At 42.5% G+C, this 24,228-nt stretch overlaps 1 protein-coding gene across 1 annotated transcript; it reads right to left on the reverse strand.

Annotated features, from left to right (window-relative positions):
• Positions 1–11,695: 11,695 nt before the first annotated feature.
• Positions 11,696–12,353, reverse strand: LOC122024596 (monothiol glutaredoxin-S3-like). Its single transcript, XM_042583251.1, has one exon. The coding sequence runs from the start codon at positions 12,317–12,319 to the stop codon at positions 11,897–11,899; it is 423 nt and encodes a 140-aa protein (XP_042439185.1). The 5' UTR covers positions 12,320–12,353; the 3' UTR covers positions 11,696–11,896.
• Between the last annotated feature and the right edge of the window lie 11,875 nt (positions 12,354–24,228).

A 24,228-nucleotide genomic window follows, 5' to 3' on the forward strand; every position in this document is an offset into this window, starting at 1 on the left:
TATAAATGTAACTTTGGAATGCCAATTTTTGCTCTGTTAGCCTTCCGTGAAATGTTTCTTGTAACTGCACCGCTCGGTCGAACGACCTTCATTCCGCATGGAACTTCTGTTAGTTTTTCGTTGAAGTGTTTTTCTCAACTACGCCGCTCGGTCGGACGACCTTCCATTCCGTTAGCTTTTCGCTGGTCGGCGCTGGTAGGCGCACGCCATTCTTTTCTCCTTGTCCTTAGGATCAAGGCTTGCTGATCATCGGCCCTAGACGCTGGGCCTTAGTATATCTGCGCGACGCTGTCCCGTCCGGGGGGTTTATAGTCGCCGGCCCGACCCTAGAGTTTAACGTCGCCGCTCGACGGTCTTCGAGCCGGGGGGTTTATAGTCGTCGGTTCGACTCTAGAGTTTAACGTCGCCGCTCGACGGTCTTCGGGCCGGGGGGTTTATAGTCGCCGGTCCGACTCTAGAGTTTAACGTCGCTGCTTGACGGTCTTCCGACCGGAGGGTTTATAGTCGCCGGTCCGACTCTAGAATTTAACGTCGCCGCTCGACGGTCTTCCGACCGGGGGGTTTATAGTCGTCGGTCCGACTCTAGAGTTTAACGTCGCCGCTTGACGGTCTTCCGACCGAGGGGTTTATAGTCGCTGGTCCGACTCTAGAGTTTAACGTCGCCGCTCGACGGTCTTCAAGCCGGGGGGTTTATAGTCGCCGGTCCGACTCTAGAGTTTAACGTCACCGCTCGACGGTCTTCAAGTCGGGGGGTTTATAGTCGCCGGTCCGACTCTAGAGTTTAACGTCACCGCTCGACGGTCTTCGGGCCGGGGGGTTTATAGTCGTCGGTCCGACTCTAAAGCCGCTCGACGATCTTCAGGCCGGGGGGTTTATAGTCACCGGTCCGACTCTAAAGCCGCTCGACGATCTTCGGGCCGGGGGGTTTATAGTCACCGGTCCGACTCTAAAGCCGCTCGACGGTCTTCGGGCCGCGGGGTCTATAGTCGCTGGTTCGACTCTAGAGTTTAACGTCGCCGCTCGACGGTCTTCGAGCCGAGGGGTTTATAGTCGTCGGTCCGACTCTAGAGTTTAACGTCGCCGCTCGACGGTCTTCGGGCCGGGGGGTTTATAGTCGTCGGCCCGACTCTAGAGTTTAACGTCGCCGCTCGACGGTCTTCGGGCCGGGGGTTTATAGTCGCCGGTCCGACTCTAGAGTTTAACAACGCCGTTCGACGATCTTCGGGCCGGGAGGTTTATAGTCGCCGGTCCGACTCTAGAGTTTAACGTCGCCGCTCGACGGTCTTCGGGCCGGGGGGTTTATAGTCTCCGGTCTGACTCTAGAGTTTAACGTCGCCACTCGACGGTCTTTATGGAGCTTTGCCGTTCGGCACCCAATGCTCATATCCTTTGTCATTTTGTTAATTTCTACTCCTGCAGCCAAAGGATGCAGATGCACGGATAGGGATGGCAATTTTCCCCGCGGGTTTGGGGCCCTGCGGGGAAAACCCGAAATGGGGATGGGGATCCCCGATTTTTCGGGGATGGGGCGGGTTTGGGGCGGGTATGGGAATACTATCCCCATCCCCGAACCCGCCCCGAATATTATTATTATTAATATTAATAAATAATAATATGATTTTTTTAAAAAAAGTATTAATAATAGTATTAATATTAATATTAATTTTTTTGAAAATATTATTAATAATAATATTATTAATATTGATATTAATATTAATATTATCAATTGACCCAAACAAACCACAGACACTAGAATAGCTCATGCCAGGTCAGATTACATGTATTAATATTAATATTAATATTGATGATAATATTGGTATTAATACATGGCAGTTAAGCTTTCACCTCCATGGATTGCAATTGATGATACAGTGGCTACCATTTTGGTGTTTCTGTGTCTGTGATTTGTTTGGGTTAATATTCTACTGTTTCTGGTGTCTGTGGTTTGTTTGGATCAATTTGGAAATGGGGCGGGGATGGGGAATCCGCGAACCCATGGGTTTGGGTTCGGGGAATCCCCGAACCCGAAAAAATAAGAATGGGGCGGGGATGGGAATGGCAAACCCGCCCCCACCCCGCCCCATTGCCATCCCTATGCACGGAGCATACACGAAATGAATTACACTGGCGCACCTTTTACCCAGCACGGTATGGCTGGAGGTGGTTTGCGCTCCATGGTCGTTCTAGCCGCAGTCCATCCTCACTTTCCAGGTAGTAAGCACCCGATCGAAGCTTCTCTATGACTCTGAAGGGCCCCGCCCAGGGAGCTTCCATCTTGCTCACATCGCCGACCGGCTTCACCTTCTTCCACACTAGGTCGCCGACCTGGAAGGCTCTGGGAATTACATGCCTTTTGTAATTCTACTTCATTCTTTGCCTGTACGCCATCAGCCGGACGACTGCTTTAGCTCGTGCTTCGTCAATTAGGTCCAACTCCAGCTGCCTCCACTCAGCATTATCCTCATCGTAGCTCTGGATCCGATCGGACTCTACTCCAACCTCGATTGGGACGACTGCCTCGCCCCCGTATACCAAGTGGAACGGCGTTACCCCCGTCCCCTCCTTTGGGGTGGTGCGAATGGCCCATAGTACGCCCGGCAGCTCGTGGGTCGACCAAGCGAAGACGTCGCAGTTTTGAGATAGCCAGCCTAACCTGTCCGACCGGCAAAACTTCATTACCGGTGAACCCGTAGAAGGGGGTTGTCATTGGCAGCAACTCGGCTCGGTCGATTTGCAATTGGTCGAAGGCCTTCCGGAAGATTATGTTGACCGAGCTGCCTGTATCAATAAAGATGCGGTGAATAGTATAGTTAGCCATTACCGCTCGGATGATGAGGGCGTCATCATGCGGGACTTCGACTCCCTCGAGGTCCCTAGGCCCAAAACTGATCTCCGGTCCGCTCGCCCACTCCTGACTGCAGCCGACTTCATGGATCCCGAGCTGTCTTGCATGCGCCTTCCTTGCCCTGTTGGAATCGCCTCCGGTCGGCCCTCCGGCGATGATGTTGATTTCACCCCTCGACGCATTGCCTCTATTCTCCTCCCGAGCGGATGGTCGAGGTCGTTCATGCGATGCTAAAGGAATGGCCCTGTGCTGCTGGTTATGTTGCCGCTCGGGAGATCTCCTTTCTGTACGTCGGCCAGGACTTTGGTGTTGATGTCGTCGATTCGACGAAGGTGATCGACGGCGATAGCTCTTTGGCATAGGATGAGTGATTGGGGGGAGGCTTTGACAGTCGCGGGTGTTGTGAGTTGCTGATTGATGGAGAGAACAAAACATGGGAGTCCATATCTTCCCTTTCGGTTTAGGCCGATCGGTCGCTACTTGTTGGACGGCGTGCGACCTCTGATGAGGACGGGCTACCTCTGCGTAGGGTCCTCTCGGTGGTGGATAATTGGAAGGTGGCTTCCGCTCGGCATGAGCTGGTGGCTCGGATGGTGCTTCCTTTTTCCTCGCCATCTGAGCTTCCTCCACGTTGATGTACTCGTTGGCCTTGTTCAACATGTGGTCGTAGCTGCGAGGCGGCTTTCTGATGAGCGAATGGAAGAAATCACCGTCCATAAGCCTCTGTGTGAACGTGTTCATCATAGTTTCTGAAGTGACCGTCGGGATATCCATGGCCACGTGGTTGAAACGCTGGATGTAGGCTCGGAGCGACTCCTTCGAGCCTTGTTTGATGGCGAACAAACTGACGCTGGTGTTCTGGTAACGCCTGCTGCTCGTGAAGTGATGGAGGAAGGCCGTGCGGAACTCTTTGAAGCTCGTGATGGATCCGTTCGGTAGCCTCCAGAACCATCGTTGTGTCGATCCAGAAAGTGTGGTGAGGAACACCCGGCACTTCACACTATCTGTATATTGATGCAAAGTGGCTGTGTTGTCGAACTTACCCAGATGGTCGTCCGGGTCGGTGGTCCCGTTGTATTCCCCGATCGTCGGGGGCGCGTAATGCCTTGGTAGTGGGTCGCGCAGGATGGCCTCGGAGAACTGCCTATTGATCCGCTCGGGGGACGAGTCTGTTTGTGGCGCCTTACCCTTCCTTGCGTCGCGGAGGGGCGCCTCATCGGACGAAGAGCCCCGGTCGAGGTTGGCTTGCGCGACTTCCGAGGGCATTTGAAACAGAGCTCTATGGAAAGGTATAGGGGCGGGCGGTGCTTCCATCTGAGTTCCAGTCGGACCTTTGTTTTGCCCCCATATCGAGAGTTGTTCCGGTCGGTCCTCTGGGGCTGCCTTGCCGCCCGACACGGAAGTTGCCTGCTGTGACATTCGCTCGGTTTGAGCTTTCTACTATTGCTCCACAATCTTCGCTGCTCGCGCTTAGATGAGTGCGTCAAGCTCTTCGGGGGAGAGTGTCACCATGAGTTGGCGTCCAGCTTCTTCCATATTCTCTGCTCGGATTCAGGTGCGTTCCCACAGACGGTGCCAATTTGATCCTGTCCGAGCGCTGAGTCGATGGACGCTGGGGACGTGGCGCTCTCCACTATCCTCTAATGATGGTGTAGACCCCCGGCGAACCTGCAAAGAAGCCGAGCCGGGAGGGGTTTCCCAGCGACGACCCTCCGACGCTCAAGTCAGGCAGTGAAGAAGAAGAGGAGCAAAGTAACGCTACTGTGGCTACAGTGATGAGAATCGCATACCTCCGTCGAACTCTGGGGGTCCTTATATAGGATCCCAAGGAGGCGCGGGCACGATTCTCGATGCGTGCACACTTCCCCAAACATACCTCAGTATGGTTGTGTCAGAAAATCATGTCTACCGCCATTCTGCAATCGTCCGAGCATATCCTTAACGTAACGGTGGAAACTTCCACCGTACGATACTCTGTCCGCTCCGGCCGTCGACCATGCTGTTTGTCGGTGGCAGGTGTCTCGAGGATGATGTTACTAGCTGTCCCTTTTGTCCCTTTGCGCCTCTTGTCTGTTCCCGGGCCAAACGGACCGGTCGCTCGGCGCTCATGGCCTCCGGGAATGCGCATACCTCGGACCGGGCGGGGAAGCCCTGCTCATGTGCTCGGATGGGATTGTGCCTTATTGTCCTGTGGCTCGGCCGAACGGCCTGTTCGTTCGGCCTAGAGACTCTTTTACCTTGAGCATCGGAAACCTGACCCCTGGTCGGGCTGTCTTTCGTCCGGCCTGGGAGACCCCTGGCCGGATGTTCGATCGGCCGAATGCTCGGTCGGCCCGCCAGTCCGCTAGGCATGACCTCTGTCCGCTCGGCACGACCTTGGGGTTGACCCTCTTGACCATTGACCTCCACGTGTCGTTGACCTCCCCGCCAACGAGGGTCCCCCATCCTTACCACCGGATCAGGGAGGATATTATTAGATGTGTCTAAGTGTATACCATTACTTAACACTTAGTCCATTAAATAAGATTGTGCCCCTTCCGATGGGGAAGATCACACGCTCCTAATTAATTTCCTATAGTCATCCAAAATGGAAGTTTGATCTAGTGATCCACAAACAAACTCATCCGATGTGGAGGAAGGCACTCAGAGCCAATACGCAAGTTTGTTTGCATCACTTACAAACCAGCAATGGAGACCATGAAATTTATTAAAAAATCCCTCTCTCACTTAGTTATTTAAGGTGAGGAATTTTAACCTAGCAAGCACACATCACATGCATCACAGTAAATAAAAGCAATAAATATGGAAATTAATTTTCCAACTATTATGACATTTTCCATCACTGTCCTTCGCGTGCTGCCAGCCCTAAGGTTCATGTCGTCGGGTCCATCGAGCTTCCTTTTTCCGCTGTGCTTCTGGTCCTCCAATAGTATCACGCATTGCAAGGATACAATCCGCGATAAAAATAGAATTTTACATATATCGATCCTATATTCCACAAAGGAATGTACATGTAATCTAGATCGAAACAAAAATGTAAAATTCTAAAATTAATACAGCTCCTGCTGTATTTAATATATACAATCATGCATACACAAAAATGCCCTTGACATGTCCAAGGGTCTAATCACACACAATATCTATAAGCCATAATAGTTGGAGCCTGCAACCACAGAGCTAGCACATCCTACTATTACCCTGCCTAAATTATGTATGACATGTGCATAATTAAACTGAAAACCAAACATACAGAGGCAACCCCTAACTCTGATACCAATTGTTGGTTGGTCCTACGAAGATCGTACTGGCTCCACTGCACAAAAATTTTGTACAAGTGTCAAATTTTTCCTAAACAACCTATTGTGTTCTTTAGAAATTAAATTAGGAATCGCAAACGGAACTTAACATTATTGATTCCAAATTTAACTTATTTGTTCTTAATGGTTTAGATTTGGATCGCAAACGATGCTTAACATTATTGATCTAATCCACCTATTTTATAAATTCAATTAAATATTAATTTTCAAAATTGGCTTCCAGGACTACATGGCGAGACACTAGTCCTTCTTGGGTATGGGATCATCCACCACCGCCTAGACAAAGCCTTTTAAGGAAAGCTAATATTTAATTTCCTTATATAACTCTAGATTTAACCAAAAAGAACAATCGAATCACAAATTCGAAAAACAAAAAAAAACACAAACTCGAATCACAAATTCGAAACTCTAGAATCATATGCCTCTTGTGTTTAGAATTCATACAAAGAAAAAACTAGCATGATGCGGAAAACAATTACTAGTTATACCTTTTCTTTGTATGCTAATAACCTCGAGATCTTCTGTCGTATTCCTCGCCTCCTCTTAGACGTCGTGTGAGCGACGATGCTCCAAGATGAACACCACCCAAAAGCTCCTTCCTCCTTCTCTAAAATCCGACCACCACCACCACAAAGAAATAAAAGAGAGCAAGGGGAAAGGCAAGGGGAGAGGGTCGGCCACAAGAGGGAGCACAAGCAAGAGAATAAGAATTGTTGTATCATGAGGCCTCTCCTCCCCTTCTTTTATAATACTTGCCCAAGGCATATAAGGAAAGATTTTTATAAAAAATTAAAATCTTCCTCTTGTTTTTCCTTTCCTCCTTTTTAATTCTTTTTTCTCCTCTTTGATTGATTCAATTGATTGGTCGACCTCTTGCTTGGGCACCAAGCAAGGGTGGCCGACCCTAAGAGGAAGGAAATAAAATTTTGTAAAGCTCTTATAAAATTTTACAAGCAAAGAAGGAAAGCTCTTATAAAATTTTACAAGCTCTCTTTTAATCTCCTAATGTGGATGTTTAAAAAAGGAAATTTTTCTTTATTTTAAAATATTTTTTAAAATTTAAAACTTCTCTTTTAAAATTTCCTTTTTTAACATGGTGACAAAAAAAGAAAGTTTCAAATTTAAAACTCCCTTTTTAAAAACCATGAGAATGGTTAAAAAATGAAAGTTTTAAAACTTTTAAACCATGTGGCCTAATTAAAATAAGGAAAGTTTTATAATTTAAAATCTCTCTTTTAAACTTGTAGATATCTATAAAGAGAAGATTTTAAAAATTCAAAACACCCCTCATAATTTGAATTATGTGGCCGACCCCCTTTGCAAAACTTATGGTCGGCCCCTTTAGAGAAGATAGTGGCCGACCCTTGGCTTGGCCACCAAGCCTTGGGCCGCCCCCTCTTGGACACCAAGATAGGCTTTTCATGGGTGGATATGAGGCATTAATGAGGTACAACAGGGACCTAGAGGAGAAATTAGTTTTGGCCTCCCGATGAGCTCGAGTATCCCGTGTTCGCCCCGAACACACAACTCAAGTTCATCAATAATAACTCATTCCACTAGAGAGTCATTATTACACTACCGCACCAATCCCAAATTACATTATGGGCTCCTTCTTATCATGAGTGTGTTAGTTTCACTGTGTTTAAAATATCGAATGTCCACTAATTAATTGAGTTACTGACAACTGATTTTAATTAATGTCTTAGTCCAAGAGTAGTATCACTCAACCTTATCGTCATGTCGGACTAAGTCCACCTCAGGGTTTAACATGACAATCCTTATGAGCTCTTCTTGGGGACATTATCAACCTAGATTACTAGAACACAGTTCCCTTCTATAATCAACAACACACACTATAAGTAATATCATTTCCCAACTTATCGGGCCTATTGATTTATCGAGTTAAATCTCACCCTTTGATAAGTCAAAGAAATAAATATTAAATATATGTGCTTGTCATTATATTAGGATTAAGAGCACACACTTCTATAATAACCAAGGTCTTGTTCTTTTATTTAGTCAGTATAAAAAAGAAACTGCCTCAATGGTCGTACTCAATACACTTTAAGTGTACTAGTGTAATTATATAGTCAAGATAAACTAATACCTAATTACACTGCGACTGTTCTGATGGTTTGTTCCTTTCCATCTCAGTCGCGAGCTACTGTTTATAATTTATAAGGAATTGATAGCATGATCTTCTGTGTGTGACACCACACACCATGTTATCTACAATATAAATTAATTAAACAACTACAAATGTAGATATTTTTGACTAATATGTGTGTTTATTTCAAAATATATATTTACAAAAGTTAAGCTTTTAGTATACACTCTAACATAAAGATCACATATCATAAGACATATCATAAGGCCAACAAATTGTAATAAACTTCAACTGTAACAGTGAAAGAAAGTACACCTTCAAAGACTTGGTATCAAATCTCTCAAATTTGACATCATAAGAACATATAGGTTGCTTCTGTTGCATAGGCATTTCTGATGAAATATTTATAAAACAAATAATGAGAAACTTCATAGAGTTTGCAACAACAAATTATATGTAGATAGAGAATATATGAAAAAGTTAAAACACAAAATTAACACCAAAACAAGACAATGAATCAAACTCTTTAAAGATAAATTGCAAGCATTTTTTAGAGGGAAGTTTCAGCATCAAGGTTTAAAATACTTAGCAAAAATTTATACATGAAGTTCCTAAAAAATGTCAATATGAAATACATCAAAGCAAATCTTGACCCATCTTCAATTAAATGAACATTTTAACATTGAAAATGAATGATTTCAAAACCATCATTAAACAAAAAAAAATTCAAACATAAGTCAGTTTCATTTGTATAACGATATTCACTTAAGAGGTTAGTATAAAAGAAAATCAAATTTAGGGTAACTCAAGCATGATGACAAACGTATGCCTACAATATCAGGGCAGCTTCAAGTGAAACTTAACAATTTAAGTAGCTACGAATGATAGTTTTCTACAAGTGCACATAAATAGAAAATCATCTCCTTATATATATATAAATATACCTATTGGTGCACCAAAAGCACTGGGTGGCATTGAAGCGGGCTTATCTCCAAGAAGTGGGCCATCCTGTCTAACTGGCTCTCCAAGTTGTGACTCCACTGATGCAAGTCTCCATTTTTCAGCCATGGTTAGTTCTGGGAGCGGATGTAGTAGCAACACCTCCGGGTTATAGTAGTGCTTTCCTATGGCAAACGAATTTCCCTCAATTCTAAAATCCACCAGGGCTGTCTTGAACATTGGCTTCTTGTGCTTCCCTTTGCTATCATGCACTACATAGAAGGAGTTGAGCCTATCGTTATTCTTCCGCGGGAGCATTGGCAACGGCTCATCCTCTCTCTGTTGTCTCTTTGTCCGGTCCTTGAGCCTATGATGATAGAACCACATCTGGAGCTGCCGTCCGAGAGACCAATCTTCACAGACAGCTCATCCCGCATTGTATCCAACGGGTAAGCCTCCATTGGTGGTAAAAATATATAAAATTAATGTTGCGCTCAAAGGATGTTCACGTATTTTCACAATGACATGATATTATCCATTTAGGTCTAAGCCCTCATGACTTTGCTCTTAGTCTCTATCTAAAAGGTCTCATGTCAATGGAGATATCCTATATCCTTTTAAACCCATGATTTTTACCAAATTTTTCTAATGTCGGGCTTTGATTGAATCCCAACAATCCTCCTCTCAAACGAAGAACTATCATTACTCTCATGATCTGGGTCTCCCCGCGAGTATCCGAAAATATCCTATATCTTTTTAAACTCATAATCTTTACTAAATTTTTCAATGTGGGACTTTAATCGAATCCCAACAATCTTACCTCAAACGAAGAATCATCATTACTCTCATAATCTGGGCCCCGTGAGTAGGGGTGAGCAAAAGTTCGGTTAAACCGATTAAACCGATTAAACCGACCGAATTTAAAAATTCGGTTCGGTTTATTCGGAAATTCGGTTTTTATTTCTAAAAAATCGGTTAATTCGGTTCGGGTTCGGTTTTGATTTTTTTTATTCGGTTAAACCGAATAAACCGAATAGACCGAATTTTTAAACCAAATCGATTTTTTAGACCATAAATTTTAGATCAAACCAAATTTTTATTAAGCTAAACCAAATTTTTAGAAAAAATCGGTTTATTCGGTTTGTTCGGTTCGGTTTGTTCGGTTTTCTTGGAAATTCGGTTCGGTTCGGTTCGGTTTTTGTCGAAAATCGGTTCGGTTCGGTTTATTCGAAAACAAATCGGTTCGGTTCGGTTCGGTTAATTCGGTTCGGTTCGGTTCGGTTTTAACCGAATACTCACCCCTACCCGTAAGCATCCGATCACTCATTCAAGGTCACCCCACATGTCATCTGGTATGGACCATGACTTTGATATCATTTGTTCCCCCTAAAGGATATTCATATATCTCCACAATGGCATGATATTGTACACTCTAGGTCTAAGTCTTCATGGCTTTGTTCTTGGATTCTATCCAAAAGGTCTTATGCCAATGGAGATATTGTATATCCTTTTAAACCCATAATACTAAATCTGTCCAATGTGAGACTTTGATCCTCTGTTCCCTCCCCCGACTCCATAGCAGAGCAAGCAAACCCTAACCCCTGCAAAAACCACACCTCCGGAAAAAAATCGAAGCGGGCGGCCAGATCCGAAATCGCCCACAAAAACAACAAAGAGATAAATAAATCCAACAACAACCGGCGAGGAAGAAAACGGATTTGGAGTAGGAATAAAAGCAACAGTGGTTTGTTTGATCCATTGAATGACTGGGAACACGAACGAGATCGAGATCCATCGCGCTGCGTGATCTTGTTTTTGGAAGAATAACACGTCGCCGTAAGGAGCGACGAATTGAGGTGGTTTCTCCTACGCCGTTTCATTTTTTTTAATGGGATTTGTCGTTTCTCCGGCTCTAGTTTTTTGAATTTGAAGGGAAAAAGGGAAAAAATAAAAATAAAGATTCGTGAAATATGCATCTTCTCTGTGTCCAGATTTTTCCAATAAGGTCCCTCCTATATTGAATTTTCAAAATTTAGCCTTAGAGATATTTTTCATAAAACCTCCTTTTCTCTGTCGAAATGATTGAAATATAATCTTGTCAACAAAAAAAACTATTAAAATATCATGAATATTATTTTAAAGTAAAAAAATAAATCAAAAAGACCCTTATTATAAATTTAATAAATTTTATTTAAATACATGTTGATAAAAATAATGCTTCCCAAGCTTGTTGAATGAATTTTACAAAGGTCTCAGTAAGTCCTAGTTAAATAAATTGTATTCTGTCTTACTATTTTTTTAGCCAAATTAACAATGATAGTTTGAACACTCTAATTACATAATTGTTGATTATCTTTGAATTTTTACATAGTTTACATTGTCTTAGTAAAAGAGAGGTAGGTTTAAAATTCTCTTACTATACTTTATAATTAACTAAAAGATTTTTGACTCTTCCGTGTATAAATACATAAAAAAAAAACATAATAATAATAATAATAATAATAATAATAATAATGGAAAGTAGCTTCCTTTTCACATTTCCTAGACTACAAATTCTGTACAAAAACAATAAATACAGGTAAATTACATAATAATAGAGGCACACTAAGGGTACCCTTGACTTATAATTTCGAGTCTAAATTAAAATATTTTTAAAAAATTAATTAAAAAGGCAAAAAGTGAAAATCATCACAGCCAGAGAGCTCCGGCTTCTTTCAAGATCGGGACGAGCTCGCCGGTGATGTGGACGGTGACGAGGCGATCGAGTCCCCCGAGCAGTCTTCCCCCGACGAACACAAGCGGCTGCGCAGCCGAGCGCCCGCCACCCCCGGCCGCCGCCTCCGCCTCCATCATCGTCGCCGCGTCCTCTGCCCCCTCGCCGATCTCGCACATCACTGGGTTGACTCCCAGCCCCAGCAACAGGCGCCGCGCCACGTCGCACATGCAGCACCCCCTCGCCCCCACCACCACCACAGGGTTCTCCGCCACCGCCGCCCTCACGGCCGATCCGCCGCCAGAGGAAGAGGAAGAAGAAGAGGTGGAAGGAGACGACGACAAGAGGTCGTCCGCCGTCCGCGGAGGCTCCGGTCGGCTTGAGATCGCTCCTCGCATTCTCCGAAATCAGGGCACGCGATTGGGATTTGGGGGAAGTGACGAAACAGGAGAGGGAGAGAGGGCCGTTAAATAGCGGGGGTTTGTGGGAAAACAGAGGCGGGGAGACGTCAGCCGTGGGCGGGGCCCGACGGCGTCAGTGGCGGTTAGTGAGCGCTCCAGTTGGCGTTTCGCTCGCGGAGTCGTAACCGCTCACACGTCGCCTCGGCTTGACGTCACGCTGCCTCCGTTACGTGTTACGGACTCGTAACCGGCAGCCTGGCCACGTGGCACCCTAGCGCAGGAGACAGGCAGACAGGCGACTGGATCCCATTGTCTGACGTTGACTCGGTAACAAATAATTAAATTGGTAGTTTTTAAAATTTTAAAAATGATTTAAATAGCTTCTAGAAGACAAAACGAGGTGAACGTCGAAGAAGCCGGCACGTTAGGAGAAGATTAAAACCGAGGTGGGAGCCATTTTAATCAAACCAGCCCCACACCAGACGTACCACGGCTAGATCTCACGGTCCTTGGAGAGGACTGGACGGCTGTGGAGCGGTCGCGTCGCTTGGCGTTGCGTCCGCCGCGCGGAGCACGCCACGGCCACCACGTGTGACGTCACGACTCATCCACCGTATCGGGTGGCGGATCGGGTGACGTCTCGGTCGCCCCACGTTGATGCCGCTATCCTTACCGGCGCCACCCTGACGTCATTCAGTTTAGACAGAAACTCTATATATACAATTTTTTTTATGCTCTGGACCGTCGCTGTGGATGCTGCTGCAATCATGCAATTTTTTATTTTTAATTAATTATTTATTTATTTTTTGATTTTCAGTTATACTAATAAAATTTTGTATCTAGGGTTAGGCATTAAATTATAATATTACGTATAAATTTTTTTTTAGTTATATGCAGAGTGTGACATAAGGTCCTTAAGGTATTATCTCTCTATATATTTTTATATTTTGGACTGTTAAATTTATGTCCATCTATTTTTTATTTTATTATTTATTTTTTAAAATTATTGATTATGTCAATAAAATTTTACTTTTAGGATTTAAAGATTGACTTATAAGTATAAAAAAAATTTCAAATAAAAAAAAATCAGGTGTGCATAGGGTACGTGGCCTAAGGTCCTTAGGATAAATAGGGATTTTATATACCGCGGATAGAGCTCTCAAACGAGTCAATCCATGGTAGAGCAGGCTGCCCTATGGTAGGTCGATCATTTGGCAAGGGTAGGGTTGGTTGATCCGTCATCTTAGCAAGTTAGGAAATTCATAACTCAACCCAACCCAACCTAATTCAAGACGGATTGTGGATTAAACGGGTCAATTTACTAGGCGACTAAAAAAATAACAAAGTATGTGGCCAGCTTGGGTTGCTCGCGGGTTGCTCATCGAGTGAAGAGGAAATGTTCATGAAGCAAAATGAATTTAACACCTATTACTCAAGAAAACATATTAAAGTAAGTTAAGAAAGCTTACCTAAAGATGATTATAAATCAATCTACTAGCCCAAATTGTATCAATGCACTACAAAAGAGCAGTAAGTGTGCTCTTAGCTATGAGGAACACTTACACAAGAGAAGCATCAATTGACCTCAATGATAGTTCAAGATGCATGAGCAACTGCTTCAGTATTTCATCAACTTGTGAATCAACTCAAACCCTCCTCGGGCCATACAACCCATGCAGGTAGTGACGTAATTAGGATTTTTAATTAGAGGAGACAAATTCAAGTCAGTGAATTCAAGTGGACCATGGCTGAGGGCACATTGCAAAGGTTGTGCCCGACCTTGCCTCTGAGGCTGTGACCAAGGTGAGACCTCACTTCGAGTTCGCCACCAAGCCGTCACTAAGAGAGAAGAGTGAAGGAGGGAGGATCGAGCATATCGACGGGATGTGACGTGCGAGGAGGATTTTGATGTCTAAATTAGAGTTAGGGAGAGAATAAAAAAGGGATTAGGAAAGGAAGAAGAAAACATGGGCAAGAGAAAAAAAAGTTCGACTCAAGAAAGAGATGTTCAGTTGGTGGATTTTAATTGGACTTTTTGCAAAAAAAATATAATTTTTTTTTTAAATTTATAGTTAAGTCTTTTTTTTAAAAAAAAAATCCTAATGTATTATTATTTTTTTTTTAAATTCCAGGGGGTGCGACCGCACCCCTGCTCTAAACATAGTTACGCCTCTGCATGTAGGTTGTGTCCCAAGGGGGTCGACCCGCCCGAACCCGTCTTTAAATGGATTAATAAAATTTCTACTCAACTCGCTTAAATTGTTTGGTGAGATGGGTCAACTGTCCAACCCAAATTGATGGCTCTAGCTCCGAACCTACACTGCAGACCTGAGAGTTGGGGGTACTCGGATCACTTCCGGGCACCCTGACTCACTCAGGTCAGCATCTCAAGCATGAAAGCTCAGTTTGTAACAAATCAAATATATATATATATATATAGATATATATATATATATATATATATATATATATATATATATATATATATATATATATATATATATATATATATATTTTATTCTACAGTTACACCCGCGATGCACACCCACCATAGATGGCCCTCATAATGAAATATGTCGCACCCCTTATATCGCATGCTCTACGAGCACCTTAATTTGTTTTTTTTTTTGTTTTGAAATTTTTTTGTGCTTAATATTATAATTCAAACCCTAAATCCTAGAGGCAAAGTCTGATTAGTATATATATATATATATATATATAGATACCCTTTTGGGCATCCCGACTCACTCAGGTCTGCATCGTAGGTGTGAAAGCTCGGTCTGCAACATATCAAATATATATAATTTTTATTCTACACACCCGCAGTGCACACCCACTATAGATACCCCTCATAATGAAATATGTCACACCCCTTACGTCGCATACACTATGAGCACCTCAATTTTTTTTATTTTGAATTATTTTTGTTTGCTTAATATTATAACTCAACCGCTAAACTCTAAAGACAAAATCTAATTGACATAACCAGAAGCTATTATATATATATATATATATATATATGAAATTGATACCCTGCACACCTGTTCGGTGAGCGACACTGGGAGACTCAGAGTGATTCTGGATGCCCAGACCACTCCTAGGCGCCTCGAGTGGCCAAAATCGACTCGAGGCGCCCGGGAGTGGCCCGAGTGCTTAAAATCACTCTGAATTACTCATGTGTCTCTCATCGAACAGGTGTACAGGGTAATAATTCTCTCTCTATATATATTGAATTTTTTTATAAATAGACTAAACCCTAAATTCTAAACCTTAACCTCTCAAAAATAAAATAAAATAAAATATATACTTGGTGTTCACAAGATGAACACCATAAGATAAGTAGGGCAATGTTCTTATATATATATATATTTTGTTGGAGCTCCGTGATAGTTTTGATGTGATCAACCAAGTTAAGTTAGGTACTGTTGTATTTGATCCTTGTGTCTAAGTGTGCAGGAGCTTAGAAACACAAGAAGTCGAGCGGAAGACGTAGCTAGAGAGAAGGATTGCATGGGAAGGCAGTCGATGGGCTCAGTGCATTTGAGGGACGAGGTGTTGTGTAAGAGTACACCGGTGGACGAAAAGGACGCGCCCGACGCTCTGAGGGACGAGAAGCCGGGAGGAAGTCTGCTCGAGGAGAATGCTGGAAAATGGGCTCGGGTGAGATATATTCCGGTTGGCCTAAATCACCCAAGTGAGAGATGTTGGGATGTATACTATAAACCTAGCTTTTTTATAAACATCTATTTTGAAATATTTTGAAATGAGAATCACTTTGATCAAATGTCTGCATTTTATATTTATATATATGTCAATGTAGTTGCCAATTTAATTTATATTGTAGATAACATGGTGTGTGGTGCGACACAGAAGATCATGTTATCAGTTCCTTATAAATTATAACTAGTAGCTCACAACCAAGATACATTGGGGCAAACCATTAGAACGGTTGTAGTGTAATTTGGTATTAGTCTGTCTTGACTATAAAATTACACTAGTATACTTTGTGTGTATTAAACAGGACCATTTGAGGTTGTTTGATTTGTACTGACTATATAAAAGAACAGAACCACTGTTATTATGAATGTACGTCTTCTTAATCTCTATATAATAACAAGCACGTATACTTAGTATTTATTTCTTTAACTTATCAATGGGTAAGATTTATTCGTTAAATCAATCGATCCGATGAGTTGCGAAATAGTACTGTTTATATGGTGTTATTGATTATAGAAGGAATCTGTGTCCTAATTATTTAGGTTGATGATGTCCCCTTGAGGAGCTCATAAGGATTATCATGTAAACCCTGCAGGTGGACTTAGTCCGGGATGATAATAAAGTTGAGTGGTTGTAACGCCCGCCCTTCTATTAACCTTAACATGCAGGATAAACGTTACTCTTTCCTCGTATATCTAAATTCTCAGCCTTCTTACCTATTACATGTTGCTTAGTCCATAAATATATTCTAACATGTTACGCCTGGTAAGACATGACTTGCAGCCAAGTAGGGTCGAAGGGAGTCTGAAGCTTCTAGTGGGTCTGGGTCGTGTGGCCCTGACAAGTATTGTACTCCCACTGGCGTAGGGCACGACCGTGTGAGGGTCGTACGACCGTGACCCTTGGCAGAGGATGGGAGGGGCACAACCATGTGAGCCCACACGGTCGTGTCACTTTGGCCGAGAGAAAGAGAGACACGACCGTGTAGCATTAGCCGAGAGGAGGAGGTGCCCGGCCGTGTGATTCCACACGGTCGTGTCATCTTGGCCAAGAGGAGGAAGGGCATGACCGTGTGCTTCCACATGGCCGTGTCACCTTGGCCGAGAGGAGGCAGTGGAAGGTCGTGCGAACCCGCACGACCGTGCCATGGGCCATGCAAAAGATCCCCCTTCTCTACCGGAAGACCTTGTTCTCCCCTTTTTTACTTTCACTTGCCATTCAAAATTCTGCCAAGCCGTCAAATTTATTCTAAACCAATCAGTGCCAGTATTTTATGTAAAGCGGAGAGAAGAAAGGAATACTAAAGTTCTACATGTTTCCCATAATAACAAATTCTCTGATCTCTTTCCATTGTTCCGTCACACACATACACACCTCCAAGCACTGCTCCTGCTGCCTCCTCCTACTCAAACTTTCCTTTTCCTTTATCTGCAGTACAAGGGAATGCAAATCTATAAGCGGATGCTTAGTAAGTACCGTCTACTCACAAAATGATACATTAAAAGAGGACATGTTTTTTAAAACTGCTTGAGGAAAATGCAATGATGTAAATATGCTTTTAAAACTATTTAGGGAAACATAAACATACACTTGGCAGTAATTCACACGAAAACCATACTTCGGAAATATTTACATGACATGCATTTTTAAACTAGTTTATCATGCAATCTATTAACTTAAAAATCATGCTAATAAAGCAAGGAATACAGGATTCTTGGCATACTATATAGTTCATCAATGCTATACGATATAACTCAACTTCTCAACTTAGGAGACCTCCACTAGGACAAACCATAAAGTTTGAAAACATTATATTACATAATTAGTGAAAATAGTAATAACTTGCTTGGGCCTGACATTGTACCACTTTGCGTGCATCCTTAATAAGATCCGAGGTAGCTAATCCCGAACCTATAAAGGTACTACTAGGTGGTCTAGGAGCCTAGGGGCGATCTAAGAGCCCACCCATGGACCTTGTGTCCAGTACATGCCTTTCTAAAGTAAAATACTTTCCTTTAACTATTAATTCCTTGTACTTGCACTTGCTTGCCATTTAACCAAACATCTTATGTGCGCTTAATTCCCTCGTACTTATAGGGAAGCACTTTAGACACTTGATTTATACTTCTTAGTCCCAAAACCTAATGAGAAGCAAATCAAGATGATCTAAACATGCTCTTAATCCCAAAACTTTAGAGGGCATCAAACATATCATAGCATCTATCTCCTTTAACATGCAACACACTTAAAACATATTGTAACATGTATTAACGGAGCTACTCATACTGTCGGTGAGAGGTACTTACAACTTTTCGCTAGATCTTACTACTATAAGATGTAGGGAAGACAATCCTCTCTCTTGCATGCCTTATTCTCCAAGCCACCCTTCACCCGCGTACCAATCCTTGCAAAAACTCTCCTCTTAGATCCTCCCCTTGAATAACTTAGAAGCTTGGACCTAGATCTCTTGATCTTGGCCGAAACTTGAAAGGAGGAGGGAAAAGTTTCGGCTAGAGGAGAAAAGGAGATGAAAATTAGGTTTTTTTAATCTCATCCATCCCCTTTTATACCAAGTGAAAGTTGGATCATCTTTTCGTATATAATCTACATATAATGAATTGTTTCATATTGCTCATGTGATGCTTTACCACTACCCTAATGACAACTTAAACTAATCTCAACTAAGAGGTCTCGGGTTCAAATCCTAGCCCAAGCTATTTATGAATATATTTTTATTTCTTTTCTCTTCTTTTATTTCTTTTTACCCTTTTTGAATAGAGGAAATTTATGGGTGTTACAGTGGTACTACTCTTGGAATCAGATGTTAATTAATTGGGTTGTCAATAACTCAATTAATTAACGGACATGCGATATCTTAAACACAGGGAGATTAACGCACTCATGATAAGAAGGAACCCATATTGTAATATGGGATTGGTGCGGTAGTTCAATAATAACCCTTTAGTGGTATGAGTTATTATTGATGAACTTGAGTTGGATGTTCGGGCCGAACACAGGAAGCCCAAGCCCATCAGGAGGCCTAAACCAATTCCTCCTCTAGGTCCCTGTTGTAGCCTCTATATAAAGCCTCGCATCCACCCACCCATAACTTGGTTTGGTTAATTAGGTTTGGTTTAACTTGGTTTAGTTTAACTTGGTTTAGTTTAACTTAATTTGGTTTGATTTAACTTAACTTGGTTTTGTTTAACTTAACTTGGTTTGGTTTAACTTGGTTATATAAAGAGAGATTTTTTCTAAACTGAATTCAGTTATAGAAAGAGAGATTTTTTCTAAATAGAATTCTGTTATTTTTCTTTCTTTGTAACCGACGACAAACCTATAAAAAGGAGTAGGCGGTGGCTCCTAAAACCTAAATTTTCTAATTCTCTACAATCCTCTTCTCTCCTTGTGGTCGGCACCCCTCTTCCTTTGCTAGGGTCGGCGCCCCTCCTCACCTTGCTAGGGGCGCCCCTTCCTCACCTTGCAAAGGTCGCCCCCTCCTCTCCTTGCCTAGGGTCGGCGACCCCCTTCCTCTCCTAGCTAGGGTCAGCACCCTTTTCTAGCAATCCATTGGTGGCCGATGGCTTGAAGAAGAGGAAGAAGATTTGAAGGTGCCCCATTGTAGAGCCTCCTTTTGTAGCCGGCGGTTTGGAAACCGAGAAGAGAAGGAGGGTGGTGTTGTCTTGGTAGATCATCGCCCACACGACGTCCAAGAAGAGGAGAGGAATATGACAGAAGATCAAGAGGTCTTTAGCTACAAAGAAAAGGTACAACTAGTTCTTTAATTCCGCTGCGTATCTAGTTTTGTTTTCTTTGTATCATTTTTGGAATACCAACACAAGAGGCCAGCGATCTTGTACTTCGATCAAGGTGTGCTTTGATCATTCAAGAACTTACTTGATTGATCAAATACATGTTTGATCGAGCATGCGGGTTGCTAGGAAAAGTTCTGTTCTTGTACAATTTTTTGTACAGGGAAATTGAAAAAAAATGAAATTCCAGCGCTTTCAAGTGGTATCAAAGCATAGTTTCTGGTTCTATGTAATTGGTTTTTGGTTAAATTATGCACTGCTCATATATAAATTTAGGCCGGATAATAGTAGGATGTGCAAGATAGATTAACTCTGTGGTTGCATGCATCCTAGATCCAACTTTTATGGCTTTGTGTGTTTGTGTATGATTTGAACCCTCGGGCATGTCGAGGTTGTTTGTGTGTGCATGATTGTAATAATTAAATATGGTCGGTTGTCGTATTATTTTTTTATATTTTGTTCGATCTAGATTACATGTAAATTTCTTTGTGGAATATAGGATCGATAAATATAAATTTTATTTCTTTATGTTGCGGCTTGTATCCTTGCTATGCGTGGTGCTATTTTGAGGACTGGAGGCGCGGCGGAGAAGGAAGCGAGATAGACGCGACAGCTTGATCCATTGGCGGCACATTGGAGGACAGTGATCCATTGCTGGCATATTGGAGGACAACGTTAGATGAGACCATAATAGTTGGAAATTTTATTTTCATATTGATTGCCTTTATATGCTGTTTTTGTGTGTTGTGATGTTGTGTTTATGTGCTGTGATGTGTATGCATGTTAAAATGCCTCAATTTAAATAACTAAGTAGGAGAGAGATTATTTAAATAAATTCCACGGTCTTCATTACTGGTTTGTAAGTGATGCATTTAAACTTACGCGTTGGCTTTAAGTGCCTTCCTCCATATCGGATGAGTTTGTTTGCGGATCACTAGATCAAACTTCCTCTATGGATAATTATAGGAAATTATTTAGGTTTGTGTGATCTTCTCCATCTGAAGGGGCACAATCCTAATTAATGGACTAAGTATCAAGTAATGGTATATACTTAGGCACATTTAATAATATCCTCCCCACCGGAGTCACTACTATTATTTGTGTGACCGAAGATGAACCAACTATTAATTTTATTTGTAAAGTTAGGTTAACAAGATAATAAAATTAATGGGTAAAACCTTCTCTTACAAATGTTTGAATTAATATACGTCCACACTATCGTGGCATATAAAATTCACGGTGTTTTGAGGTGTTGGTGAATTTAAATTATATTGTTTGAGGAATCAATATTATTTTAAATTCTAAAATTTTGATCCAATATTTTATTTTGTGATTCTCAGGATTTTAAAATGGCGTTCAATCCTCTTGTTGTTATTTTAAAAGAAAACAAACTTACCGGTCCAAATTATATTGATTAAAAATGAAACTTGGACATTGTCTTAACTGCTGAAGAATACAAGTTCGTAGTTCTTGAGGTCTGTCATAGCGTGCATGATAAGGATTTTAGTGAAGAGGAGATAGAGAGACATATGAAATGGGTCAAGGCATATGAGATGATGCGGTGTTACATTTTGACTTCTATGTCAAATGTGCTGCAACATCAGCATCAGGCCCTACCCACTGCCTATGACATGATGCTCAATCTCAAGGAACTCTTCGGACACCATAATCGGGCTGCCAGGCAGGAGAACAATAAAGGTGTATCTTATTCATTAGTTGTTGAAACATGTTTAGCGGTGTTATCTACCGGTACCTGGTGTGTAGATACGGGAGTCACTGATCATATCTACAATTCATTGCAAGGGTTCTAGGAAATCCAACGACTATATGAAGGGGAAATCACCATCCACATGGGCAATGCTACGAGAGTGGCAGTTGTTGCAGTGGGAGATGCTTATTTATCTTTTGATAGGGATAAAAATTTAATTCTGAGAAATTATCTTTACGTACTATGTTTTAGAAAGAACTTGATTTCAGTTTCTAAATTATTTATGGATGGATATTCTATTTCTTTTGATGATAAAGTGGTTGTCAAGAAAAATAGGATGGTTATCTGTTCTGGTGCGTTGGTTAGCAATTTGTATACTCTTAATCCAATAACTCCCACAATGCAACAAATGAAAATTAATAACACATCTTCTAATTATAATAAGAGAAAGCAACATTCGGAAATGAACCAAATATATCTTTGGCATCTAAAATTGGGTCATATTAACTTGAGTAGGATTCAAAGGTTAATAGCCGACGGATCTTTAGGTTCGTTGGTAGTGGAAAACTTTCCAACCTGTGAGTCTTGCTTGGAAGGAAAAATGACCAAAAGACCTTTTAAGGTAAAGGGGTATAGAGCTAAAGAAGTGTTGGAATTGGTTCATTCTAATTTGTGTGAGCCGATGACTATCTAGGAAAGAGGTGGTTTCGAATATTTTGTCTCTTTTATAGATGACTATTCGAGATATGGGTACATTTACTTGATGCGCCGCAAGTCTGAGTGCTTTGATAAATTCAAAGAGTACAAGGCTGATATGGAGAAACGTCATGGTCAAGTATCAATACACTACGGTCTGATCGTGGTGGAGAGTACCTCTTAGGAGAGTTTAGGAGTTACTTATCAAAGGCCAGGATTCAATCCCAATTGTCTGCACCTGGTACATCCCAACAGAATGGTGTGACGGAATGAAGGAATAAGACTCTTATGGAAATGGTTAGATCAATGATGAGTTATTCAGAATTACCAAATTTTTTTTGGGGATATGCTCTGGAAACGACGACGTACATTCTGAACTTTGTACCTTCTAAGTCAGTACCCTCTGTTGGAACCCCAAGATGTTTTGATGTGATCAAACAAGTTAAGTTAGGTCTTGTTTTGTCTAACCCTTGTGTCTAAGTGTGTAGGAGCTTAGGAACACAGGAAGTCGAGCAGAAGACGCGGCTAACGAGAAGGACGGCACAGGGAGAGAGACGACGGGCTCGGTACGTCCGAGGGACGAGGTGACCACGGAAGAGTACACCGGTGGACGAGAAGAACGTACACGACGTTCGAGGGACGAGAAATCGGGAAGGAAGGCTGCTCGAGGAAAAGGCCGGAACTTGGGTTCGGGTGAGCCCTATTTTGGATGGCCGAGATCACCCAAGCTAGCGGAGCCGGAGCGAAAAGACCCGGACCGAGACAAGCTGAACCGGAGAAGGAAAAAAGTCAATTCTTGTTGACTTTAGGGCTCCGGGCACTCGGACCGAAGATGTTGACTAGATCGAGTCAAAATCGATCTGAATGTTGGGGGATAAAGTTTTATCCCCCCAGGGCGCCCGGAACCCCTTCGGGGCGCCCCGACAAGTGCTATAAATATAGCACTGATCTGCACAGCTTATTCATTCAACTTGTAATCAATTTCTCTGTGCTTTACTTCTCTGTTTGTGCTGTCAATGCTGTAAGAGGCTACTCCGCCCAGAGGAGATCATCAGATAGTGCGCCGTCTTTTCCTTGGATTAGCAATCCTCTTATTGCAAACCAAGTAAACCCTCTGTGTCTGATTTCTTTAATTAATCTCTTCTTTTTATGATTACAAGTGTTTGTTAATTAGTTGAAAATCCGAGAAATGTTAGATTTATTTTTGTAGGGCAATTCACCCCTTCCCTCTTGCCGGCCTCTAAAGGAACCAACAAATGGTATCAGAGCAAGGCGCTTCAGGAGGACTAACCGCCGATCGAAGCAACGAGATGGTCGGACCAAGCATCGTTCCACCAAAATTCAAGGGGGACTTCGCACACTGGAAGCGTCGTATAGAGGTATTCCTAAGAACTGATTTCAAAATTCAGTTAATTATAAAGTATGACTTTGTAGCTCTGACGAATCAGAATGGAGAAGAAAAAGAAGAGAGCCAGTGGACAAAGAAGGAGCAGAGTGATTCCGTAGCGAACAACCGTGCGGAATATCACCTGCTGAGCGTGTTGTCGCCTCAAGAAGTCAACCGCATCGAAAGCTACTCATCGGTCAAAGAACTCTGGGAGAAGTTCCTGGAACTCCACGAAGGGACATCCGAAGCAAAACTGGCTAGAAGAGACATCCTCCGGAATAAACTGACGAACATCCACCTGGAAAAAGGTGAGAAGGTAGCCGATCTACACGCGAAGGTAAAGGAATTGATTACTGGTCTCGAGAACCTCGCTGAAACAGTAACAAACCAGGACACCATACGCTACGCACTCAACGCGTTTCCTAGAACTCCAGAATGGACATCAATCGTCGACGCCTACTATATTTCAAAAGACCTGGAGATAAGTACTTTAGAAGAATTGTTCTCTACTCTTGAGTTACATGAAACCAGGTGTGCAGGGACAACAAAGGAATCAAGCCAGATGATCGCACTAAATGCAACCAAG

The sequence above is a fragment of the Zingiber officinale genome, chromosome 9B (genome assembly GCF_018446385.1).
Source record: "Zingiber officinale cultivar Zhangliang chromosome 9B, Zo_v1.1, whole genome shotgun sequence".
NCBI classification, from domain to species: Eukaryota; Viridiplantae; Streptophyta; class Magnoliopsida; order Zingiberales; family Zingiberaceae; genus Zingiber; species Zingiber officinale.

Coding starts and splice junctions, on each gene's coding strand:
- LOC122024596 (XM_042583251.1), bottom strand. CDS start 12,319: ATGCGAGGAGCGATCTCAAGCCGACCGGAGCCTCCGCGGACGGCGGAC.